Consider the following 25,056-nt stretch of genomic DNA (forward strand, 5'->3'; position numbering starts at 1 on the left):
TCAGCGCAAAAGCTGGGTATTATATCAACTCTTGCAAATCGTGCAAGATCTGTACTGTCAGATGAAAAAGAACTAAAAAAATAACTACAACATCTGAAATGGACCTTTAAAAGCAATGGCTACTCTTTAAAAAGTATCAACAAACAATTATCCCACCATAAACGTAGCAATGTAGAGACACAGGACAACTCCAAAGGTTATATCTCCTTGCCATATATCAGTACACTATCCAAAAAACTGAGTAGAATCTTAAAGAAATTTAACATACAAACGTGCTTCTCGACTCTTCCAAAAATCAGATCAAGTTTCAGCAACTACAAACAATCTCACAACCTTCTACAATTCCCAGGTGTATACAAAGTCACATGTGAGTGCGGAAAACCTTACTATGGTCAAAAGGAGAAATCTATCCTCCTACGTCTCAACGAACACCAGAGAGACATTGCTTACAAGAGAACCAGAGCTACTGCCCTATCAGGCCATGTCCTGTTTTCAATAAACACGAACAACGAAAGCCGCCAACATGAAGTAAATTGGACAACAACTCCAAACCTACACATTTGCTATGATGAGGTAGAACGTCGCATTGTCGAGTCAAAAGAAATCACCTTGGACCCTCTTCATATGAACAATAATCTCAGCTATAATTTGCATGACTCTTTCAGCTCTACTATCAGATACTGGAGATCGCGTGGTTCCACACACGCACAAGTGTACAACAATAGAACTTTAACACAGACTATAGCCCAAGTTCATAATAACTGTAATTTACAGTCGAATATTATAGCTTTATAATTGTATAGCTTTCAGTGTCTTTTAAGAGCTTTATATGTTCTTAACTCCTGATGAAGTCAATCCCGAAGAAACATGTTGCGTTTTCAAATAAATCTCAATTTGTTATAATTCTCGGATTTTTAGTCAGTTTATATTAAAATGAACATATCCAATCTCTGAGTTAATAGTAATAGTCATATATATATATATATATATATATATATATATATATATATATATATATATGACAGCAAAATAGGACTGTTAAGGGAAGGTCATGCTTATGGTTAGTAACTTAGTTACATTTTATAATAAGATAACCAGTGTATTGGACAGAGCAGATGCTTACACAGTGATTAAGTTGGATTTTTTCTAAAGTATTTGATTGAGTACTGCATGATAAACTATCTATGTTGAAACTGAGGATGGAGATGGATAGTCATTTGAATAGTCATGAGCATGGTTACATCAATGATTGACTGATAGGAGCTAGTAAGTTGTGTATGGGGAAGTAGAGTCCTGAATAAAGGAAAGTGATGAGTGATGTACCATAGGGTTCTGTTCTGGGACCACTGTTGTTGAACTTATGAATCAATGATATAGTTCAGGATGTCAGAGGACATATTCAGTTGTTCGCTAGTGATGCTGTGGATGAGGAATTGCAAAGTTTTGATGCCAGAGAATTTGAATAGATAGTGCTTCTAGCTGAAAAATTAGAGTAGATATGCTTAATCAATGTTGCTAAGTGTAAAGTTACACACTTTGGTTTTTTTTTTTTGGGGGGGGGACTTTGCTTCAGGAGGTGGATGAGGCGAGGGATAGGGAACTGAAGGTCAGAGACCATTGTAAAAATTGTAAAGGTTACCTTACCCAGAAAATATCTCTATAATACGAAGAATAGTGACATATACAGATAAGGAAGTGCAGTTCCACTGTATAAGACACTAATTAGTCCTCGTTTGGATTTCTGTGAACAGATCTGATTGCCTGGCTATATTGGAGATAAGGAAACATTGGAGAGTGAAATAACTAAGTATGTCTTAGATTATTTAGTTATTCTAAGACATACTTAGCATGGATGTTTCTAACGTAGTTTCTAAGCAAACTCTCCTCACACTGAGTGTTCCATACTGAGTGTGAGGAGAGATTGAGGGGATGCAACTGGGAACTGAGCTTGAAATATAGAAGGGGAAGGATGATGTGACTGAGATTTATGAGTTGGTGAGAACAGCCTGTGAAACAGATCTAGGAGAATTATTGCATAGCATAATAAGTGATGAGAGATTGAGAGGTAACCTGGAAACTGTACAAAGGTCATGTACGGAAGTGGAAAGGAGGATTTTTTTGTTTGGCAGGTGGTGAATAAGTGGAATGCATTGCCAAAGTGGATGGTGAGTGCTGCAACATTGCAATATTCAAAAGAAATAGCCTTAAACTACTTTTTTTTTATTAAACTATTTTAAAACAAAATGTAATATAGTCTTCATGTTCTTCAATTCTAACCAAGGCAGAAATCCAAAATAACAAAGATGACGTGACAAGGTATTTGAGAGACAACTAGTAAGGAAAGAAGTGATAATGAATCCTTTGTAGATGGCAGGAAGGAAGACAGTTTTTGATATAGTTTGAAGGAAGAATACAGATTGAATTTATGAAAGAAGAACACAGATTGAATTTATGAAGGATCCATGATATATCTTCTGAGGTTTCTTTAAGGAAGGATATTGAAATTATTTTCACATCAGGATTGTAATCTGGCAGAAGGAGGATAATCATCAATATCAGGATTATTTTCACATCAGGATTGTAATCTGGCAGAAGGAGGATAATCATCAATATTTTTTTGAATGGTAGTTCTGTTGTATTCACTACACATCAGATTGCTTTTAATTTTATTCAGTTCATCTCACAAAACAGAATCAGAAGAGCAAATCATATGAGCTCTATGTACAAGACGTACAAGATGTACAAAGATGGATATCATCAAGACCCTTCGTGATATCCATCGTTGTGATGAATGATGGTGTAACGATGAGTGAATGTATCTGGACGTAAAGGTTGGCTTGATAAACCGAAAATTCAATGTGACTTGTGGATTTTGAATTAGTTGGTTATTGGATTAATCTTTGATAGTGGACTTGATACAGGAGTACAAGAAAGTTATTTTCTCTAGGAATTAAAGTAATTCTGGCTCAAAGTGGGACCATACTACAAATATATCATCAACAAATAAACCATACCCATATATCACACTGAGGAAATATATTATTATTATCCCAAGACTTCGTGGAGTCAAAAACTTATCTGGGAGGCCCTTTTATCACACACACAGCTCATCATACCGTGTCTTAAACACACTTAAACTCCTTGCAGACACCACACTCTTAGGCAAGGCATTCCAATCATTTACAACTCTGCATAAAAAAAACCTGCTTCTCACTGCCCTATTCACACCCTCTTTATACAGTTTCCAGGGATGACCTCTGGCTCTCCTCCTGTCTCCCACTATTTTCTGTAGAACATCTCCAGCATTGATCCTATAATATCTCCCCTCTTCCTCCTGTCCACCAGGCTCTGCAAATTACATCTTCTCAATATTTCCTCATACTCGACATTCCAGAGGTTAGAAACTACCATAGTCAGTTGCCTTTGAACCCTTTCCAACATCTCTTCATCCTTCTGAAAACCAGGTGACCAAATCTGGGCACAATAGTCCATGTATGGCCTAACCAAAGCCTTATACAATGGAACAAGAATCTCCCTACTTCTACAAGTCAGTGTCCTCTGCATCATTCCCAGAAGCCTTTGTGTTATTATTATTATTAAACAAGACCCCATCGAGTCAAAGACTCATCTAGGAGGTCCTTTTATCTCACACACATCTCATCATACCATGTCTTAAACACATTCAAACTCTTTGCAGACACCACACTCTCAGTCAAGACATTCCAATCACTCACAACTCTGCACGAAAAAAACCTGCCCCTCACCCCCATACTTACACCCTCCTTATACAGTTTCCAGGGATGACCTCTGGTTCTCCCCTGATCTCCCACTATTCTCCGTAGAACTTCTCCACCAATGAGCCTATAACAACCCCTTACCAACTTGTAGGTCTCTATCATATCGCCCCTCTTCCTTCTCTCCACTAGACTCAGGTTGGACCCTTTCCAACATCTCTTCATCCTTCTGAAAACCAGGTGACCAAATCTGGGCACAATAGTCCATGTGTGGCCTAATCAAAGCCACACATGGACTATTGTGTTGTCTTCACAATTTTGGCTATGTGGCCCCTAAATTTCAGATCCTTATCCACTATCACCCAAAGATCTCTTTTTTTCCTCCACCTCCAACAATCTATCCTCACCAAGCATAAATTATGCATCCCATCTTTGTTTTCCAAATTTTAAAACCTTACATTTTGCAATATTGAACTCGCATTCCCATTTCCGTGCCCAATCACTCAATTTATTCAAGTCTTCTTGTAAGGCCACAACATCTTCTCTACTCTTCATGGTTCATCCAAACTTTGCATCATCTGCAAACAACTGAATATCTCCATTGAAATCTTCGCCAATATCATTAATATACAAGTTAAACGGTAATGGCCCTAAAACAGACCCTTGAGGCACTCCACTAGTGACCTTACTTTTCCTGGATATTGCTCCCCCCATACACAACTTGTTGATACCTATCAGATAGCCAGTCTCCAATCCAATGCACTAATCTAATATCCAACCCCATCAGCTCTAGTTTGACTGTCAATTTATCATGAGGTAATCTATCAAAAGCCTTTGCGAAATCCAAGTATAATATTGTGTATCCTTTTCCTCTGTCCAAGGAAGCAGTCACTTTATTGTAATACATAAGTAGATTACTAAAACATGACCTCCCTTTAACAAATCCATGCTGTCCATCAAAGATAATACCATTGTTTTCAACCCAACCCTGTATCCTAGTTCTCACAAACTTCTCCAACAACTTAACCACAACACCTGAGACAGAGATAGGCCTATAGTTTGATGCTTGAGTTCGATCACCTCCTTTATGAAGTGGCACAATCGTGCCTTCCTTCCACTCCTTAGGAACTTGACCGAGTGCAAGACTCATATTAAAACAATATGTCAAGGCAGGTGTCATCTCCCTGGCACATTCCTTCAGAATACGTGGTGATATATTACCAACTCTCAGAGCCTTATTAACATCTAGTTTGCACAACTCCACATACATCTCTTGCTCGCTTATAGTCAGTCTCTCCTCCCCATCATTAACTGCTCTCAATCTCACCACCAAGTCACATTCACAAGATTGAAAGACCTTTAGGAATTGCTCAGTATCTCCACCACACATTCTGCAACAGCTGTTTTTATACCATTTTCTCCTATCAATGTCATCCTTCCATAATCATTCTTTCTTTTGCTGGTTACATATCGAAAGAACTCCTTAAGATTTTTTTCGGCTTCTTTAGCTAACTGCTGTTCATATCTCACTTTAGCTACCCTTACCAACCATGTCACCTGCCTTATGGAATTGTTTTTTTCCACTTCTCTTATGCTGCCTACATAATGCCCTTTTTCTCTGTATTGAATGCTTAATCTCTTTATTTATCCATCGCACACCTACCTTATTTAACCTTCTCACCCTTGATATACATTTAGACATTGCATCTACTAGACAGTTTTTGAAAATCTCCCAAGCTGCATTGATCTCTTTTCCGGCTAACTCCTCATTCCATGCTACACCTACACCACAAGCTGTCTCCTGAGCTCTTCATAATCACCCCCCCCCATAGTTCCACATATACCCTTTTCTCACAGAGGTTCTCGCACTGCTGGCAACCACCCAGGTAGTATCAAAGAGTTATTTTTCTAAATGCTCCATAAAATAATCAGCTAAGGCTGGTTACACAGGACTGACCATTGCTTTTCCTACCTTCAGAACAAACAACGTGGATTCTTTGTAAATTCAATCTATATGCTTTCTTCAAACCATCTCGAAAACTCCTTCCTACCTTCTACAAAGAATACATTACAACCTCTTTCCTTACCAGGTATCTATCAAGTACCTTGCTCATACTTGTCATGTTTGCTATTTTTGACAAACTAGTCATTCTGCCTTGATTAGAATCAAAGAACGTGCAGACTATATTACATTTTTGGAATCTAAAAGTCTGGCCTAACTTCTCGTACTATTCACACCAGGCTTTGTTCATACTATTCACACAGAGTTCTTTGGAACCAGACAAGAACTCTTCATTCCAGCAATTTCAAATGTGATCGACTTTTCCATGAAACATGTGAAATGTTATGAAATTATTTGACTCTCAACCAATCAGACTATATGCCAATATCTAAGTTTTGGGAAGTCATCACTATTAATGGTTGATATTTTTTTTTAATTAATAATATTTTAAATTATTTTTTATCTACACGAATATTTACAATTTTACTTTGAATTATAATAGTGTAATCATATATTTCAGCTGTGACCAAGACACAAGCTAGTACGCACATGATTTATGACTGATTATTGTGATTTATGTTTTGAATGTTGTTACTGGTCGGTCTCCCTGATGAAGATGTCCAAGTAATGTGGGATGAAATATATTGAAGTGTTTGAATAAAATTCTGTATATTTTTTGTTACATGTGTAAGTTACAAAAGATATTTAAATATCTGATTATGAAAAGAAACTGGCACTGCATACTAAAGACAACCCACAAGAATTCTATCGATATGCTGCAAGTAAAAGAAAGAATGAATATGAAAGAATAACTCTTCTAAATCCAGATGGCATGAGGGTTACAGATGCAGAAGAGGTTGGTCAGTTAATGAGCGCCCATTTTGTTAAAAGCTATCAACCTGGTGAACGCAACATTGAGCTCACTGTTACCTTTTTAGATGAAGAATTGCAGGTGTGTGAGGCCAAGGTATTAGAGCTGTTGCACAAACTGAATAAGAATTCAGCAATAGGGACTGATGGAATATCAGCACGTGTGCTAAAAGAGTGTTCAGCTGAACTGGCCATTCCTTTGACCAGGATGTTTAATATGAGTCTCAGAACAGGGAAGATTCCGCAGGAATGGAAGGAATGTAGGGCAATTCCATTGCACAAGGGTGGTGCAAACACCGATGTATCCAACTATCGACCAATTAGTATCTCAGGTGTGGTGGTGAAGATTTTGGATAAATTGGTTAGGGCCCGCATTCAGAAATGGATTGACAGTGAATCTCTACTTTGCAAATGAGCAACATGGGTTTACTAAGGGAAGGTCATGTTTTAGCAACTTGCTCACATTCTATAACAATGTTACCATTGAATTAGAAAAGGGTAATGGATACACCATGATACTTTTGGATTTTGCTAAGACTTTTGACAGAATACAGCATGACAGACAGGTGAATAAATCGAAGAAAATGGGTTTGGGTTATGCAATATTAGAATGGATAAGAGGATGGCTGACTGACAGATATCAAAAAGTGGTATATGGGATCTATCTGTAAGGTTTAAGATAACAAATGGTGTACCACAAGGATCAGTGCTTGGTCCACTGTTATTCAATCTGTACATTTATGATATTGGGAAGGATTTGACAAGCGACATACAGTTATTTGATGATGATGCAAAGATAGGTAGGGTAATCAGGAATGCTGCTGATATGCAGTCTTTGCAGAATGATTTGAATAGGCTGGAATTGTGGGCATGGGAAAATGGATGTCAGTTCTATGTCAATAAATGTAAAGTCATTCACTTTGGCATGATTAGATATCCAATGTCATATTATATTGGTAGGATTAGGCTAGAAGAAACTGATGAGGCTAGGGATCTTGGAGTGTTAATAGATAGGAAGTTGAAGTTTAGGGGCCATGTGACAAAGATTGCAAATACAACTTAAAAGATAATTGTAATGCTGAAAGAACATTCACATATAAAGATATTTTGCCTCTTTACAAGGCCTTGATAAGACCTTACTTTCACTATTGTGAGCAGGTCTGGTCTCCTTGTTTCCATTGTGATTCTGATATATTGCAGAGAGTACAAAGGAGAGTGTTAAAAATGATATAAGGATTGTGGAATACTGATTATGAAGACAGATTGAGAATTTGTAGACTGCAGACACTAGCAAACAGGAGAAAGAGGAGTGATATGATTGAGACTTACAAACTTCTGAAAGGGTCATACAGGATTTCAATTTATGGAGGGTGGGGAAAGGACAAGAGGGCATCTTTGGAAGCTGAGAATGAAGGCCCCAAGAAGGATGTAAGGGATAGATTTTTCTCTCACAAGATGGTGCATGGTTGGAATGGATTATCTTTGGATGTTGTGAGTGCAAGCTGTGTGAATGAATTCAAGAATAAGTATGATAGGTGGTGTGTGTTGTATGTGGCCTCTCTTGATGAGTCTCTGACTCCCTGGAGGTCTCTCTTAATGATAATAATAATAATAATATTCTTCAGACTCCATGGAAGCTTGGAGGTAATGTTAATACTTATATTATATGCTATATATAAGAACATTAATGATTACCTATAATAAACATAGTGCAGAAAAACAAGGCAAAATAGAAGAATAAAACAGAGGACTAGTTATTCACTACATTATTTACTTGTTTTCCAAAATTCTCTCATACAGACTTAAAATAGAAATATACAAAAAAAGAGAGACCACAATGAAAAATATATTTGAAGATGTAAGGCATAACACAACAAGAGAGAAGTAGAAGAAGAAGACATAATCAAGACCTTTGTCATCTGCATTACATAGAATCTATGGTATACAGGATCTCACTGCTATGTAATTAAATTAAAGATGCCAGAAATTATATTCTTAGTTTTTCCTTTATCCAAGCGTAAGCAAACAAAGTTTGCATATGAAGTATCTTCACGACTAAGTTACTTGTATATAGTGACTTTATTTATTTATTTGTATAAGGTTTCCTCCCCGTTCCTCCACCCTCCCTTAGGAGTAGTTGAGTCCTCCTAGTGCAGAATTAAGTATGTATTTTATAACTGTAGATCCATGTGTGTTCATGGGCTGGTTTGCCTGTTCTGAGGTGTGAAAAAACTGAGTTTCCAGGTTGAAAAAAATTCTCTATCTCCATATGAGACCGGCTAACTTGGTATATTTCTATTTTAAGTCTGTATGAGAGAATTTTGGAAGACAAGTAAATGATGTGGTGAAAGTAAATGGTCTCTTTCAACTTACCTTTAGTTGAAAGAGACCATTCCTCACATCATGGATGGGAATCGAACCCAAGTCTTTCCAACCAAAGGGTTTTGTCTATACCAACTGAGCTATAGAGGCTAAACAGTGGCTAATAACATCACATTATTATTATTATTAACATCTGAGTTCCATGGCATCTCATCTTTAATTGCCTAGTATCCCATAATGAACAGCAAAGCACAGATCCTTTTGGGCATATATAATGCTAAGCATTATAGGAAGGCCTACTGCCCAACCAGTTTTGACCTTTATTGAGGTATGTTTAAGTAAAGGTATACCTCTCCAAAAACTCATGCAATCCCTCAGATCACCCAACTACTCAGTTACTGGCAAAATATACATTCTGCTCTGTCACTGAGCAGAATGTATGCTCAAGTGCAAGGATACCTCTCCAAATTGTGCAATTCCTCAGATCATTCAAATACTCAGTGACAGTAGGGCTGCTCATATCTCAGGGAAAGGCACCCACTTCAGTGGCAACACCTCCATGGAAATCACTTCAGCGAATTTTTCACATCCACATAAAACCACATCAGTGAGAGTAAGATCCAGAGGAGATACCAAGGTTAAAGTAATGAAGAAATCATATATTTCTCACATACAAATAGTGAAAAGGTGTCACACCTGATTTATTAAAATACTGTGGAGCAGAGCTAGTTGTGGAAAGTTTTTTCACTTGGTAATAAATTAAATTAAAAATGCCAATAAGATATATTCTTGGTTTATCCTTTATCTAAATGCAAGCAAACAAAGTTTGAATATTTCACTACTAAGCTACTTGTATACAGAAGCTAACGACTTCACATTAATTTCTTCGGTATCTCATAAGGCAAAGCACACATTCATATGGGAAATATATTACTTCTGCATAACTTCAACCTCAGTATAACTTCTGGGTCTAGCTCCCAATGATGTGACCTCAATAAAGATCAAAATTGATTTGGGTAGTGGTCCTTCTCATAATGCCTGGCATTATATACACCCAAAAGGATGTGTGCTTTGCATCATGGGATGCCAAGGCAATTAATGTGAAGTCATTAGCTTCTATACATAAGTAGCTTAGTAGCAAAGATACTGCACGTGCAACTTTGTTCTTACACCTGGATAAAGTATCTTCTTCCTCTCATTATATCCAGCTTGGTGCAGGATCTGCTATTCTACAATATGCAACTTTAAGTGATCCCAACTAGCTTGTCACAGAGTCTGACATTGGGTAGGGAGAAGAAACGTATTATGTGTGTGTGTGTGTGTGTGTGTGTGTGTGTGTGTGTGTGTGTGTGTGTGTGTGTGTGTGTGTGTGTGTGTTCATTCCTCAAAATAGGGCAAAAAAAACTCTCCACCTCCATATGAGACTGGCTAACTCACCTTTATTCGAAAGAGACCAGATAAAGGTTCCTCACGTCATGGACGTTATTTAAACTCAGGTCTTTCAAACCAAAGGGTTTCATCTATACTAACTGAGCTGCAGAGGCTCTACACCAGGATAAAGGATAAACAAAGAATATAATATCTTGGCATCTTTAATTTAATTTATAACCATTTGAAAAAACGTTTGCTAGTATATAATGAAATTAAAGCTTACAGACAGTGATGGCTTAGACATATGAAAAGAATGGGTAAAGGGCAATTTAAGATGTTATCTGATGTAAGAGCAGATCAAGAAGAACACGGAAATAATGAAAAGATAACATCTGAAATGACTTAAAAGATTTGGCTGAGATGGGAATTCTGAATTCAACTGGAAAAGATCCAGACAAATATGTGAAGGAAGATGCACTTGCAGCAATGAATCTCAGAGGTTTAAATGAGCTAGAAAGAGAGCAACACTGAAACTGATAGCTTTGGTCTAGTGTCTAAAAAAATAAACAGAAAAACATAAAAACATACAGAGATATGAAACATTGCTTTGTATGTATTTATTAATATTATCAAGGAAGACAGGCTCTTATTTTATTGTTTCCCTTAAATGGTTTCTAAAGTGAAGAAAAATCAACTCACCAAACCGAGCTTTAGCAATTATAGGTTTGGTAGGATCACTTGGTTCACCAGGACCTGCTTTATTTACAGCTCTCACACGAAATTCATATGGAACACCTTCTTTTAAACCATCAACACGACCCTGTATAGTTCCAGCAGGAAATTCCTAAAGGAATAATAGTCAAAAATATATAATCATTTGACTCAATGCATTTCTTATTAATGGATTAAATTATTATTATTATTATATAATGCCTATATACTTATATCTGTCCTTGAAAACATTCACTGATGATGATGTGTTCACTGTCCAATGAAAGCTTATTCCATACTCTCATGACATAGCATACTTCCCTGCCATACTCAGATTCTAGGGATGATTCCCAAGTTCTCCACCCACATGCCATAAGCTGCAAAATTTTTCTTCTATCCTTGTATGTATACAGTATGATCTCCCATATCTCCTCTCATCCACTTTCATATTTCCTGTTCTCTTGTTTTACAAGGAAGACCACATTCCTTCAGACTGTCTTCACATATAGAACTTCATAGATGAAAAGATATCATCTTCCTGACATACTAGTGAAATTTTTTGATTGTTTCATATTCATAAAACCTAAGTGACTATACCAGAGCACAGTTGTTTAGATGTGATTATATCAAGGTCATGTAAAAGTGAGAGAATAACTTGCTTATTCCAAGTGCTCTAAGTGTTCTCATCAACATTGCAGTAATCTGATATGATGACTTAATTAACTAAGCAATGTAATCATTGATTCTAAACTTTAACTCACTGCCCTTAGATCTCTAATTTACCAATTTTATTTTTATTTTATTTTATGTGACTGTCACCCACTAAAAGTTGTAAACCTAAAGGCCATTAATACCATGCGCAGGATAAAGGTGTTTTTTTAAAAAAAAAACTTTATTGTTTATTTATATTATATTTTACCACCAAGTATATTTTCAGTTCTGCCACTAGAGGTCTCTCTTTCTCCACAACCTTGAAAATGACAACAGCCCATACGCCAGTAGGTCTAACAAATTTCTACAAAGATGCACTTTGAAGATAAAAAACTTAAACCTCCAGCACACAGTGTAATTGTGCAACATTTTTTTTCATGCTAGATATATGCATCCTTCAAGTAGTGTTTGTTGTTATAAATTTGTTTGTTTACTTGTGTTTTTGCTACTTGTTTGTTCCTGCTGCTTCTAACTTCTGAAAATGGCATCTGTAAAGAAGCACATATCAGTGGCACAAAAAACTAAGGCATGAAGATCAATTTCTACCATGTATTTTACCAAGTAGATGTGTGGCGAAATTGACTCATGTATGCACTGAAAAATTTGAAAGATTTGTGAAATGTTAGAGTGCACAAAAAAGAGTGAAAGCATTAATTATGTGAAAAGTGTAGTGAAAGGTTAGAACATTTAGAAATGGAAGCTAGAGTCATGATTGTAGTAGATGAGCTTATGCAAGAGTTCATGAAAAGTGAAATGAAGCATCTGGAAGATGAGATTAAACAACTAAACAAAAGATTGGATGATGTGAATGAGACAGAGGAAGTTAGTATTATGAATAAAGAGTCAAAGGATAATCGTATAGCATTATATGGGGACTTGATCATTGGAGGTGTGCTGACTAATAAAAGTACACAAAACATGATTTCCTGGCAGAATAATGAAACATATAACTGATACATTGCAAAGAAGGAAAGAGCAAGCATCAGAATTAGTAGTAGTCATGGGTACAAATGACTTAGTTGGTGAAAAAAGGAATGTTTATAGAGACTTCACGAAGTTGTTGTGGAAGGTAAAGGATAATAGTGTTGTTGGAAAAGTTGCTAGCATGTTGACACAACAATAGTGAGTTGAGATGGAGAGCAGAGATCATGAATAGCAAGATGGATGAGTTCTGTCAGGCAAAGGTGGTTCAGTTTGTGAATGTGGAGTGAATTTGAAGGAAATTTAGAATGGTTTAAAATTGATGAATTGTATTTGAATGGATTTGGTGTTGCGCAGTTGGAAAGGCCATTTTTTGCTGAGAAGGCACAGAATCAAGAAGTTCATACAGCTAATAATCAAAAGATACTTGTGAAGCAGAATAGCACAGCTAAATGGGTTTTATGGCAGGATGAAGATGGACATGAAGTTGAAGATGTGGTTATGGCAGCACAAGGTAAAGAGGTGATGAAATACATAAAGATGAGAATGAGACAGATATGAATGGCAATCAAAGTCAGGGTCAGGAAAATGGGAGTGGTCAGACCGAAGAGAGAGAGAGAGAGAGAGAGAGAGAGAGAGAGAGGTGTGGTATAGCAGCTAGATTACGGAGTGTTGGTTGAGTTCTCCTTTTGCATATGCTTTCTTTTAGGCTTACACGGTGATCAGAATACATTTTGGAAAATTATGGAGACAACTACTGTGTTTGAGTAAAACTTTAGTTTAATATAAACCAAACAACCTTTTGCATATGACATCATATGTCCTTGCACATGCTTATTATTTTCTCTTGAATTGATTTGACATTGATAATGATTGAAAAAATGTGATTAAAATTTTTGCAGCCAGTAATAGGTATATTATGTTATCCTCTTGTGTCAACATTTCAGCTTATATTTTTATATATTTTATAAAAATATGCATATGTAAAAAAAAAATTGGAAAAGATTAAGAAAAAGCAGGTGGTGAAGTAACTGCTGTTTAGAAGAATCTAGTTTGATGACATTATGTTTATTAGAAGTCTTGTTTCTGATATTATGGTATACTGGAATAACAGAAGGAGATTCATTTACTAAAATTGAAACCATAATGTTAGCTAAGTAGGCACTTTTAAACTGCAGCCAACCACCTATTTCCTCAGTCAACACTTGGCTCACTTGTTTATATCTGAGATTGTTTTGCATAAGAGAGTGCACATATTTTTGGATGAAGTAGGTAAAACAACCAAGGAATAAATTACTGAAATTAGTTGAATAACATAAATGTAGAAAAAGTCATTTTACTTTCTTCTCCCTTTATTAAAATCTCAATCTCTATTTTTGGTCAAACTGTGCAGAAATTGTGTGACTTTCAATGGAAAAAAAAAAAAAGTACTACATTCCAAATCTTGTCAAAGATGTAACTGCTGATGTCTGCAGAAAGAGAATCTCATGTAGCCATACTCTCCTGCATTTTAATTTGAATTGGCTAAATGCGAAGCACAACTATAATACAAATTCAGATGAATAATGAAACCAATACAGTTCTTTGCATAGGACGTGACCCTTCTGTTAAAAAAGTGTTTGAAGAAAATGTCTCAAGTCCAAAGGGAGAAGAAGGAGGACAAAACAGTACAGGAAGTGTGAATCAATTCAACGATAAGTATGACAACCAGAATGGTTGATATAGGCCTCCCTCAATGAGTCCCAGATTCCCTAGAGGACTCTAGTAATAGTAATAATAAATTTAGACATTTTAAACAGGACTGAAGGGTAAATTCTCAGTATTTTGATGGTAGAGTTTCATATTCCTTACAGGTATTAGTTCTAGAGTAAAAATTCTAAATACAATTCATAAGAAACCTTACAGAACATTTTGGTATCCACATTATTTAAGACACTTATGCATTAAAAAAAAAAATGGAGACAAATGTATTGTTTCTTGTATACAGGAGGTAATCTGTTCAGTGTTTATGCAGGAGTCTGAATAAAAGAATGATGCCATGAGTTCAGCTTTACCTTTAGGTATAGTTGCAGCAGTGTCATTTAGTAAAAAAGAAGTGAAAGTGGATAAGCAGAAGTTATTTCAATGGCCTTTGCAAGGGACTAGAAAACATAACTTCCATTTTTTATAATTATTATAATAAGAGAGATTATTATTATCATTCAGGCTATTTACAGTTATGTGGTTAACACATTACAATCTGTTCAAAGAGTAGTGTTCAGTGTTAGTGAAATAATATTAATTTTAGTGAAATAATAATAATAATAATAATCTGCAAGTCCATATTATATTTATAGATTTTAGAAAAGCATATGATAGTATTCACAGAAAAGACATTTGGGGAGCATCAGACGAAAATATGAATATCTCACAAGATAATGCATTTAATCAAAATGTGTGCTATTGAGAGCTAAAGAATGGTATTGGTTAATGGAATTAGATATGAATCTTTTGGTATTATTATTATTATTACACCCTCTATGGAGTCAACAGACTCATCGTAGGAGGTTCATTCAACTAATAACATATTTATCGTACAGAATCTTGAAGTCCTTAACACTTCTTGCATTAACAACATATTCTGGTAGTTTGTTCCATTCACTGACAATTCTCCATGTAAAAAATAATCTACTCCTCACAACCTTCTTCACCACACTTTTACATAACTTCCAGAAATGAACTCTGGTTCTTCCCCTCTCACCTACTATTCTTTTTATAATCCCCTCTGGATTAATCTGATAAAATCCTCTCATTAACTTAAACATCTCTATTATATCACCGCACTTCCTCCTATTCACCAAACTCAGCAATCCACATCTCTTCAACCTCTCTCCACAGCCAGCATTCCAAACTCCCGATATTGTCTTAGTCACACTGAATAATGAAACCAATACAGTTCTTTGCATAGGACGTGACCCTCTCAGGGACGTGACGTCTCTGGACCCTCTCCAATGTCACCACACCACAGTGAAAACCAGGTGACCAGATCTGAGCACAATAGTCCAAGTGTGGTCTGACCAGTGCCTTATATAATGGCACAACCACATCCTTATTATTATTATTATTACCCCAAGACCTCATGGAGTCAAAGACTCCATGAGGTTCTCATCTAGGAGGTCCTATTATCACACACAGCTCATCAAACCGTGCCTGGAACACATTCAAACTCCTTGCAGACACCACACTCTCAGGCAAGGCATTCCAATCATTTACAACTCTGCACGAAAAAACCTGCCTCTCACTCCCCTACTCACACCCTCTTTATACAGTTTCCAGGAATGACCTCTCGTTCCCCCCTGATCTCCCACTATTTTCTGTAGAACTTCTCCACCATTGATCCAATAGTAACCCTTTACCAACTTGTAGGTCACTATCATATCTCCCTCTTACTCCTGTCCACCAGACTCTGCAAATTACATCTTCTCAATCTTTCCTCACATTTGACATTCCAGAGGTCAGAAACTACCTTAGTTAGTCACTTTTGGCCCCTTTCCAACATCTCTTCGTCCCTCTGAAAACCAGATGACCAAATCTGGGCACAATAGGCCTGATCAAAGCCTTATACAACGGAACAAAATCTCCCTACTTCTATAAGTCAGTGTCCTCCACATCATTCCCAGAAGCCTTTGTGTTGTCTTCACAATTTTGTAGGCTATGTGTCCCATATATTTCAGATCCTTATCCACTATCACCTCCCAGTTCTCTTATTTCTTCCACCTGCAGCAATATATCCTCACCAAGCATAAATTCTGCATCCCATTTTTATTTTCCAAATTTTAAATTTGGAAAATAAAGATGGGATGGAAAGAAAAATCATTTCCCTTTCTGCTTATTCATTTTAAAACTCTTTTCAATTCCAACTGTTTCCTCTTGATTCCAGATCATCCCATTCCTTTCCTGTCTGAACATGCTCTCACTTCCTCTCGGAGCATCCACCTTTCTCACACTGTGTACCCATCCACCCTGAGCCTTCCCATTTCCCTGCTCCTCTTGCACATCCATTTTATCATTTTTTGTACTCATGCCACTCACTTCCTCATTCATAACAACTTCTTCAATCTCTCCTGTCTTACTCTCCTGCTCTTCCACATCACTTCCCGCTTGATCTGATTCATTCTCTCTCACTCTACTCACCTCTCTACCTTCCAGCAGCAGTTTCTCCTAGATGTTAGAGTACTTCTTATCATAGCAGCACTATGATGTGCAACCTTTGCAACACTAGCAATATGCCCTCTAAACTTCAGTCTACTGTCAACCATCATTCCCAAATCTCTAATCTCATCCACTTCCTGCAGTATGGCACCATCAATATAGTACACAGCCTTATATTTCTGCAATCCAAAATGGAACACCTTGCACTTATTGATATTAAAACTACAACCCCACTCTTTTGTCCAAATAAAAAGTATATCCAAATCATCCTGAAGAGATTCAGCATCAGCACTGCTACTTATAATTCTTCCCAACTTTGCATCATCAGCAAATAACTGAAGATCCCCAGTCAGTCCACATGTTAATAGGATGTGTCCTGTTGATTACCTCTGCTGAAAATAAAACTGGCACGCTGTTAATATTCACAAAGTAGATTGAAGTTTGTTCCTAATGACTTGCAATAAGAACAGTCAGTGACTTGCTACAGTCAGTTGTCCTTGACATAACAGCCACTATTGTGACTCCTGATGATCATACTCAAATAAATCAAATTTTTATCTGCAAAAGTTTCTTTACAAAAATTGTGTTTATTGTTTTCTCCTTCTATGCGCTGTCAAAAATAAACCCCGACATGTCAAAGAAACTACTCTTGGTCAACGAAATAAATGTTATGACCATTCTGATATATCAAGAAGGGAAGCAGTAGCAGTTCCCCCCACACTTTTGTTTTCAGAATTTTTACTCTTTATATTCACTTCATAATTAAATGCAATTTTAGAGTATAATACAGTATAATGCATTTAAACCTTTTCCAAATTAATTTAATTAAATTGCAATATTAATATTATGCATGCATAATAAGTTTAGTTTAATCCTTTATCCAAATCATCCTGAAGAGATTCAGCATCAGCACTGCTACTTATAATTCTTCCCAACTTTGCATCATCAGCAAACAAAATGTGAGCAAACAAAGTTTGCACCTGAAGTACCTTCAGGACTGAGGCAACTCATGTTAAAGGTGGACTAAGTTCTCATCACTTGTCTTAGCATCTTCCATAATGCAAAGGACATCTCCTTGCAGACATGTATAATGCTATGCATTAAGGTGAGGGCCACTACCCACACCAGTTTCGACCTTTATTGAAGTCTCATCAGTGGGAGCCAGACCCAGAGGTGGTGATACTAAGGTGGAAGTAATGGAGAAGTCATATTTACCTATACAAATTGCCAAAAGATGTCTCACCTTATTTTTAAATTACTCTGGATTAGAGAAAGATGTTGGAAGTTTTTTTCACTTGATGAGAGCTTAGTCCACCTTTACTATGAGTTGCCTCAGTTCTAAAGATACTTCAGGTGCAAACTTTGTTTGCTTACACTTGGATAAAGGATTAAACTAAACTTATTATAGTCTAACCATGTGGAAAAAACTTCCAACATCTTTCTCTAATCCAAAGTAATTTAATAATAAGGTGCGACACCTTTTGGAACTTGTATAGGTAAATATAACTTCTCCATTACTTACACCTTAGTATCACCCCCACTGGGTCTAGCTCCCACTGATGAGACTTCAATAAAGGTTGAAACCGGTCTGAGTAGAGGCCCTTCCCTTAATGCATAACATTATACATGTCCACAAGGAGACTGCTTTGCATTATGGGATATGCTAAGACAAGTGATGAGAGCTTAGTCCACCTTTACCACGAGTTGTCTCAGTCCTGAAGATACTTCAGGTGCAAACTTTGTTTGCTTACATTTGGATAAAGGATTAAACTAAACTTATTATAGTCTAACCAAGTGGAAAAAACTTCCAACATTATGCATGTATTTTTAAAAATAAAAAAAATATATGTTATAAGAGAGAAAGAGAGTAATACAGTATAGAAATACATACTTTTCCTTTTGACCAATCTTTAGAAAATTTATCCTTACATTCCACAATATATTCTGTAATGGGTGCCCCTCCATCTTTCTCTGGGGGTGTCCACTTTAGATCTACTTGGCCAATATCCCAATCTGTGACTTCCAAATTGCCTGGCTTGGATGGTTCATCTAGTATATAACATCAGAAGTTAACACAGAGAAATCTAAAATCTAAAATACATATTCATAATTCAGCTAGACAGAATAGTAAATTAATGAAGAATTAATATTTCCAAGTATAAACAGATGAGAAAAGGTGTCATGCAAAGGATTTGAGGAAGTGTTGTTACACAGGTGAAAGTTAAACAATGAAGTTTGGAAAGTAGATATTATGTAGCATATATATATATATATATATATATATATTATATTACAGCAATAAATTTAAGAGGAGAGCAAAAATTATAAATAGCAACTGTCTGTTAGAGTCATAAGGTGTGACCTGTATAGCTCCATTCTCTGGAATGAATATTAAAAGAAGATGGATTAGTTTAAGAGTTGAGATGCATTTGGATAGCTTTAGTATTGGACAGTGGATGAAAGAATAAGAGAATGTACAGAAGGAGAATGTAGTGAGTAAAGATCATAAAGAGAGAGGTAGGGTACAGCACATATACTCTGAAAAGATAAGAAGAAGGTACATACAAGAATGAGCAAGTAATTTTCACTGAAACACAAAAAGAGCAGGGAAAAGTAGGGCTGAGAGTAAAATCAGCCATTACTAATAATCCTTTGCAGCTTCACATCATTTGCAAACAAATGGATATCCCCTTAAAATTTATTGAAAATATCATTGATATAAAGGTTAAACAATATAGGTCCCAGTAATGTGCCTTGTGAGACTCCACTTGTAACCTTCTGCTTCCTTGTACTGCACCCCCATCAACAACTCTCTGATATCTACAGCCAATCCCCAATCGAATTCACTAACGTGACTTCTAGACCCCATGTGCTGAAACTTATATTTCAACTTATTATGCAGAACCCTTTCCCCATCATAATCTCAGCTCTTTATTAATAAAGTTCAAGTTCTTGGAATTCCTTAACTAAATTGAATTACAAGAGCTGCTGCTGGTCAGCATCCAATTACAGTCCATCTCCAAACTTGCCAAATCAACTTCTCTGCCTCCTCATTCATTCTATTTATGTGCTTTGGAACAGCTTCTATCACTCTGTCTTGCCTCAAGACCTTCATCTGTTCAAAAATATGTCAATGGAATCTTCCCCTCTTCTTACCCTCTTGCTCATCCACATTGATATGTATAGGTTTTTGCATGACCTTTTGTACATAGATTATATATATATAAATGAACTGAAAATCAAGTAGACAGCAAAGATGGGGTGCAGATTACAGTCGGTAAGTATACCTTATTATTATTATTATTATTACCACCCCAAGACCTCATGGAATCAAAGACTCATCTGGGAGGTCGTTTTATCACACACACACACACAGCTCATCATACTGTGTTTTAAACACATTCAAACTCTTTGCAGACACCACGTTCTCAGGCAAGGCATTCCAATCATTCATAACTCTGCACGAAAAAAACCTGCCTCTCACTCCCCTATTCACACCCTCTTTATACAGTTTCCAGGGATGACCTCTGGTTCTCCCCTGATCTCCCACTATTCTCTGTAAAACTTCTCCAACAGTGATCCTATAACAACCCCTTATAGATCCATGGATCTATAAGGGGTTGTTATAGGATCAATAGGTTGCTATAATTCCATCTTGTAGGTCTCTATTATATCTCCCCTCTTCCTCCTGTCCACCAGACTCTGCAAATTACATCTTCTCAATCTTCCCTCATACTCGACATTCCAGAGGTCAGAAACTACCTTAGTCAGTCTCCTTTGGACCCTTTCCAACATCTCTTCATCCTTCTGAAAACCCAGTGACCAAATCTGGGCACAATAGTCCATGTGTGGCCTAATCAAAGCCTTATACAATGGAACAAGAATCTCCCTACTTCTACACGTGAGTGTCCTCTGCATCATTCCCAGAAGCCTTTGTGTTGTCTTCACAATTTTGGCGATGTGTTCCCTAAAGTTTAGATCCTTATCCACTATCACCCCCAGATCTCTTATTTCCTCTACTTCCAACAATATATTCTCACCAAGTATAAATTCTGCATCCCATCTTTGTTTTCCAAATTTTAAACCCTTACATTTTGCAACATTGAATTCACATCCCCATTTCCATGCCCAATCACTCAATCTATTCTTAGGGCATAAAAGATGGCATCTGCAGATGATGGTGGACATGGAATTAAAATTTAGGGGTATATTGCTAAATCTGTGAGGATATATCAAATGGATTACTGCAATGTACAAGACAGATATAGAGAAATAAAGAGTTTTCTTGTAAGGCCTTGATCATGTCCATTGTCACAATGTGTAGATTCGAGAAGTGAGATTAGAACCCCCCCCCGAGATGACTAACTGGGGTAGTTTCCAATCTCTCGAATGTTGGATATGAAGAAAGATGGATGAAATGCAATTCACAGTGATCAAATGGATTATTGCAATGATGCAGAGAACAGATATAAAGAAGTAAAGGGTTTCTTGTGTAAGGCCTTGATCATGTGGATTGTTGCAATGTGTAGATTCAAGAGGAGATAGGTTCAAAAGCATCCTGATATGACTGACAGAGGTGGTTTCCAGTCTCTCGTATGTTGGATATGAAGAAAGACTAAGGAAAGAGTTAGTTGTGCATATGTGACGTCATTTGATGCCATATGGTCACTCACTTTGGGTTTTGTAGAAAGATGTGGTAGTGTCACATATGGCCTTTCCACAAAGAGTTAGGACAATCACAAGCACCCATACCCCTGGAGAAATTCAAACCCACAGTCTCTTGGCTGGAGAAGGATATGCTAGTCACTCATCCAAACCAGGCCAATGATAGGCAAAGAAGAGGAAGACATAAGTTGTATAAGATATATCTTATATAAGGAGGAGGTATAATATATATTAAATACTTATACTTATCTTGTGTTTATGTGTAGATAATTCATAATTTTATGCCATAAGTTTCTCTCAAAAGTAGATATGATAGAAACATTTAAGTTACTTAAAGACTTATAGAACTGATGCAGGAAAAATGTTTCAGCACTTGTCTAGATGGGCAGAATAAGAGGTCATCCTTGGAAGTTGGGTAAGAGTGTGGTTAGCAAGGGTGTGAGGACTAGATGTTTTCATTTGAAGAGTGGTAAATGAATGGAATGGGTTGTCTGAGTCAGTTGTGAGTGCTTTGTCTGTTAATGGGTTCAAGAAGAGGCATGCTAGATATTGCACTGATAGTTTGGGTCTCTGACAATGAGTCTCACTACTCCATAGTGATGCCCATGCAATAATAATAACTCGCCTCTGTCATACCATGGTAATAGACTTATTATCTCAACTCTCACACTCTTCTCTTTTGCTACTTTCAGTAACTCTTTCATGTCCTTCCTCATACCATACTCGTCTCTTTACAAAGCATTTGTTTCTGTGAAAACAAGCATGTTTTGCCAAGCTTTTGTCAATTACTTGTCTTATCATGGAATCACCATATAAGACTCTCTCTCTCTCTCTCTCTCTCTCTCTCTCTCTCCTTTTTTGCTTTTTTTGCTTAGTTCAGAATTCCTTTATCTTTTCTTGCTGCTCTGCTTTCTTTCTTTCTGTTCTCAGCTATGCCACTCATGAAGCTGTGCTTCATCTGTGAAGGACTCAGCATGAGCATGCTATCTCTCTCTCTCTCTCATTATTGACCAACTTTTCTTTCTGCACATTTTTCATTCTACTATTCCTTGTATCAACACTTTACATACTCTCTCTCTCTCTCTCTCTCTCTCTCTCTCTCTGTGTCCTTTTATGTTAACTCTCTCTTTCACCATTTTGTCACATGTTTTCACATATATTCCCTGACACATCTAATGCTTGAACCTCTCAACACAGCCTAAATATAGATTCAGTGCAATGTCTATGAAAAGTACTCGTTACTCTACACACACTGTACTGCATAACTCTCCCAGATCAAATTCCTTGAACAAAGAAACCTTGGGTGCCATTGTTCTATTTCATATCATTGGTGTCATATGCTATGCTATGAAACTTTGCCATACAAAATGACCTATATTTAAAGCGAAAATTAACCTAAATCTAATTAAAACCACAATATAATCTGCTTCTAATTCAAATTATAGCTAATATTGCTAACAAACAACTTAGATTTCAAGAGCACTCTAACCACAGGAGCTTCTACCATACACCACCTACCGGTGAAGCATGATTCATCATAAACTTGCCAAGAATCTACCTACCTATCATTAAATAGATTCTCATTATGAATACAGACAGGAAAGATCCTTAGGAACAAGTATTTTAATAGAAAAATGATTTGAGGAAGAAAGCAATTTTGATTACCTGGGATCCATCATTAATGTGAATAATTGCTGTTCAGGAGACATCAGAAGAAGAAGAATAGGAATGGTTAGAACAATAATCACAGACTTGTCTAAAATCTGCAAGGACAGTTCTGTCAATATAGGAATTAATGCAGGGGTTTCTGGATGCAGTGTTTTTTCAGTAGTGTCATATGGATGTTAAACTTGAAACCTAAAAAAGCAGCTTTTAAGATGTGATATTACAGGATGCTGCTGAGGATCTGATATATACACTGAAAGAAAAACAAATGATGGGTGCTAGAAATGCTAGAAAGGATCAGTAGAACTTTAAGACTTCTATGGGAACTTATAGAAGAAAGCTGAAATACTTTGGAGACATAGAAAGAATGAAAGGAGGACTTCTAAAATCAGTAATAAAAAGGGTAAAGTTCCTGGAAAAAGAGGAAGTAGACCCTCAGTGAGATGGATGGATGGTAGAATGAATGATCATCAGAGAGATGAAGTCTCAAGAAAAGCCTACAACTGGACCATTTGACAAGAGTTCGTGTGGAGCAACACTGAGGAGTGGAGAGGCTATATGGCATTTGATGATGTCTAATGGCATTATGGATGAATGAGATTTTGAAGCTTATGGGTGATGAAAGTAGAACCAAGGGTCATCCCTGGAAGTTGGCTAGGGCTGCTGATAGGAAGTATGTGAGATTCAGGTTCTTCTCATAGCATGTGGTGAGTAGTACATGGAATCAGGCACAAACTTTGTTTGCTTACACTTGGATAAAGGATTAAACCAAGTATATAATTTCTTGGTATCTTTAATTTATCTACTTCCTAAAATACCAACTGACAAGACCATAATTAAAATGAACCACTTTCTTGCATAAGAGAGAGAGAAATCCTGAATGTTCAATAAGAGTGTAATGAAAAAAAAAAGAGAAATGAGGGGGTCTTTTTTTATGTGCAGACCAATGAAAATGTGGAAAGCCTTGAAGGTGTTGTGTATGAAGAGAGTGCAAACGATTTTAATTCCTCATTACTAACATGTTATGATTTTTATGTTAATACTGAACATTTTCATTTAATCCAATAATAGTCTCATTTAGTTCAATCTCTCTGTAACCAAAATTTAATCCTGAATCCAAAGGGTCTTCATCCTCATTTAATCTAATGTCAGCTAGTGGCCCTTCTAATACATTCATGTTGAGGCTCTTCTCTCAAGAATCAACATTTGTCATATTCTGTCCAGAGGTAACCCATAAGAAGTATAACTATTAACAATAAGGTACATGTTTTTTTTTTTTTTTTTTTTAATGATTTAAAGATTTTTTTCATTCATGTTTTCTTATATATTAGAAAAATATTCTTAGTACTTTATGGTGAACCTTGTTTTGTTGGCTTCATAACCTGAGAGTCAGAATAATTGCAGAACATACTTGGAAGATCATTCCAGAAAAAGGTGTACAGTGCAATTTGGTTTCTAAAAATTTTTGATCTTAATTCATCATATGGATTTCATGATAAAAATTTATTATAGCTTAATTTTTTTTTTTTGTAATTTTTAAATAAAAGTATCATATATTTTATGAGTAGTTAATTATTCTAAACTTGAATACAGGTTGGCAATCCAGAGTTAAGGTATGGCATGCTACTGGTTAAGCATTCTCTCCCATAATGTTATTATTATTATTAGATTCCTAAATATTATTAACAATGATAATAATAACAATTTATTATTAACAATAATAATAAATAAATAATAATAATGATAAAATATAATAAACTCTCTACCATCACGCATGTCTCAACATTAATAACTGTATATGATATTTGTTTAGCCATACCCTTATTACACTGTTATTATAAAAATATTCATAAAAAATAAAAAGCCAAGTTTTAATAATATTCAAAATATATA

At 36.2% G+C, this 25,056-nt stretch overlaps 1 protein-coding gene across 1 annotated transcript in view; it reads right to left on the minus strand.

Annotated features, from left to right (window-relative positions):
• Nucleotides 1-25,056, minus strand: part of LOC150096673 (twitchin-like) — a 2,440,784-nt gene that overhangs the window by 1,740,382 nt on the left and 675,346 nt on the right. Inside the window, exons 31-32 of the mRNA XM_090408679.1 lie at nucleotides 18,725-18,882; nucleotides 10,999-11,143 (exon numbers count right to left, since the gene is read on the minus strand). Of these exons, the coding sequence (XP_090264805.1) occupies nucleotides 10,999-11,143; nucleotides 18,725-18,882 (303 nt within the window). The remainder of the gene's footprint in view (nucleotides 1-10,998; nucleotides 11,144-18,724; nucleotides 18,883-25,056) is intronic.

The sequence above is a fragment of the Typopeltis vanoorti genome, chromosome 18 (assembly GCF_054136105.1).
Source record: "Typopeltis vanoorti isolate ZY-2024b chromosome 18, IOZ_Tvanoo_1.0, whole genome shotgun sequence".
NCBI classification, from domain to species: domain Eukaryota; kingdom Metazoa; phylum Arthropoda; class Arachnida; order Uropygi; family Thelyphonidae; genus Typopeltis; species Typopeltis vanoorti.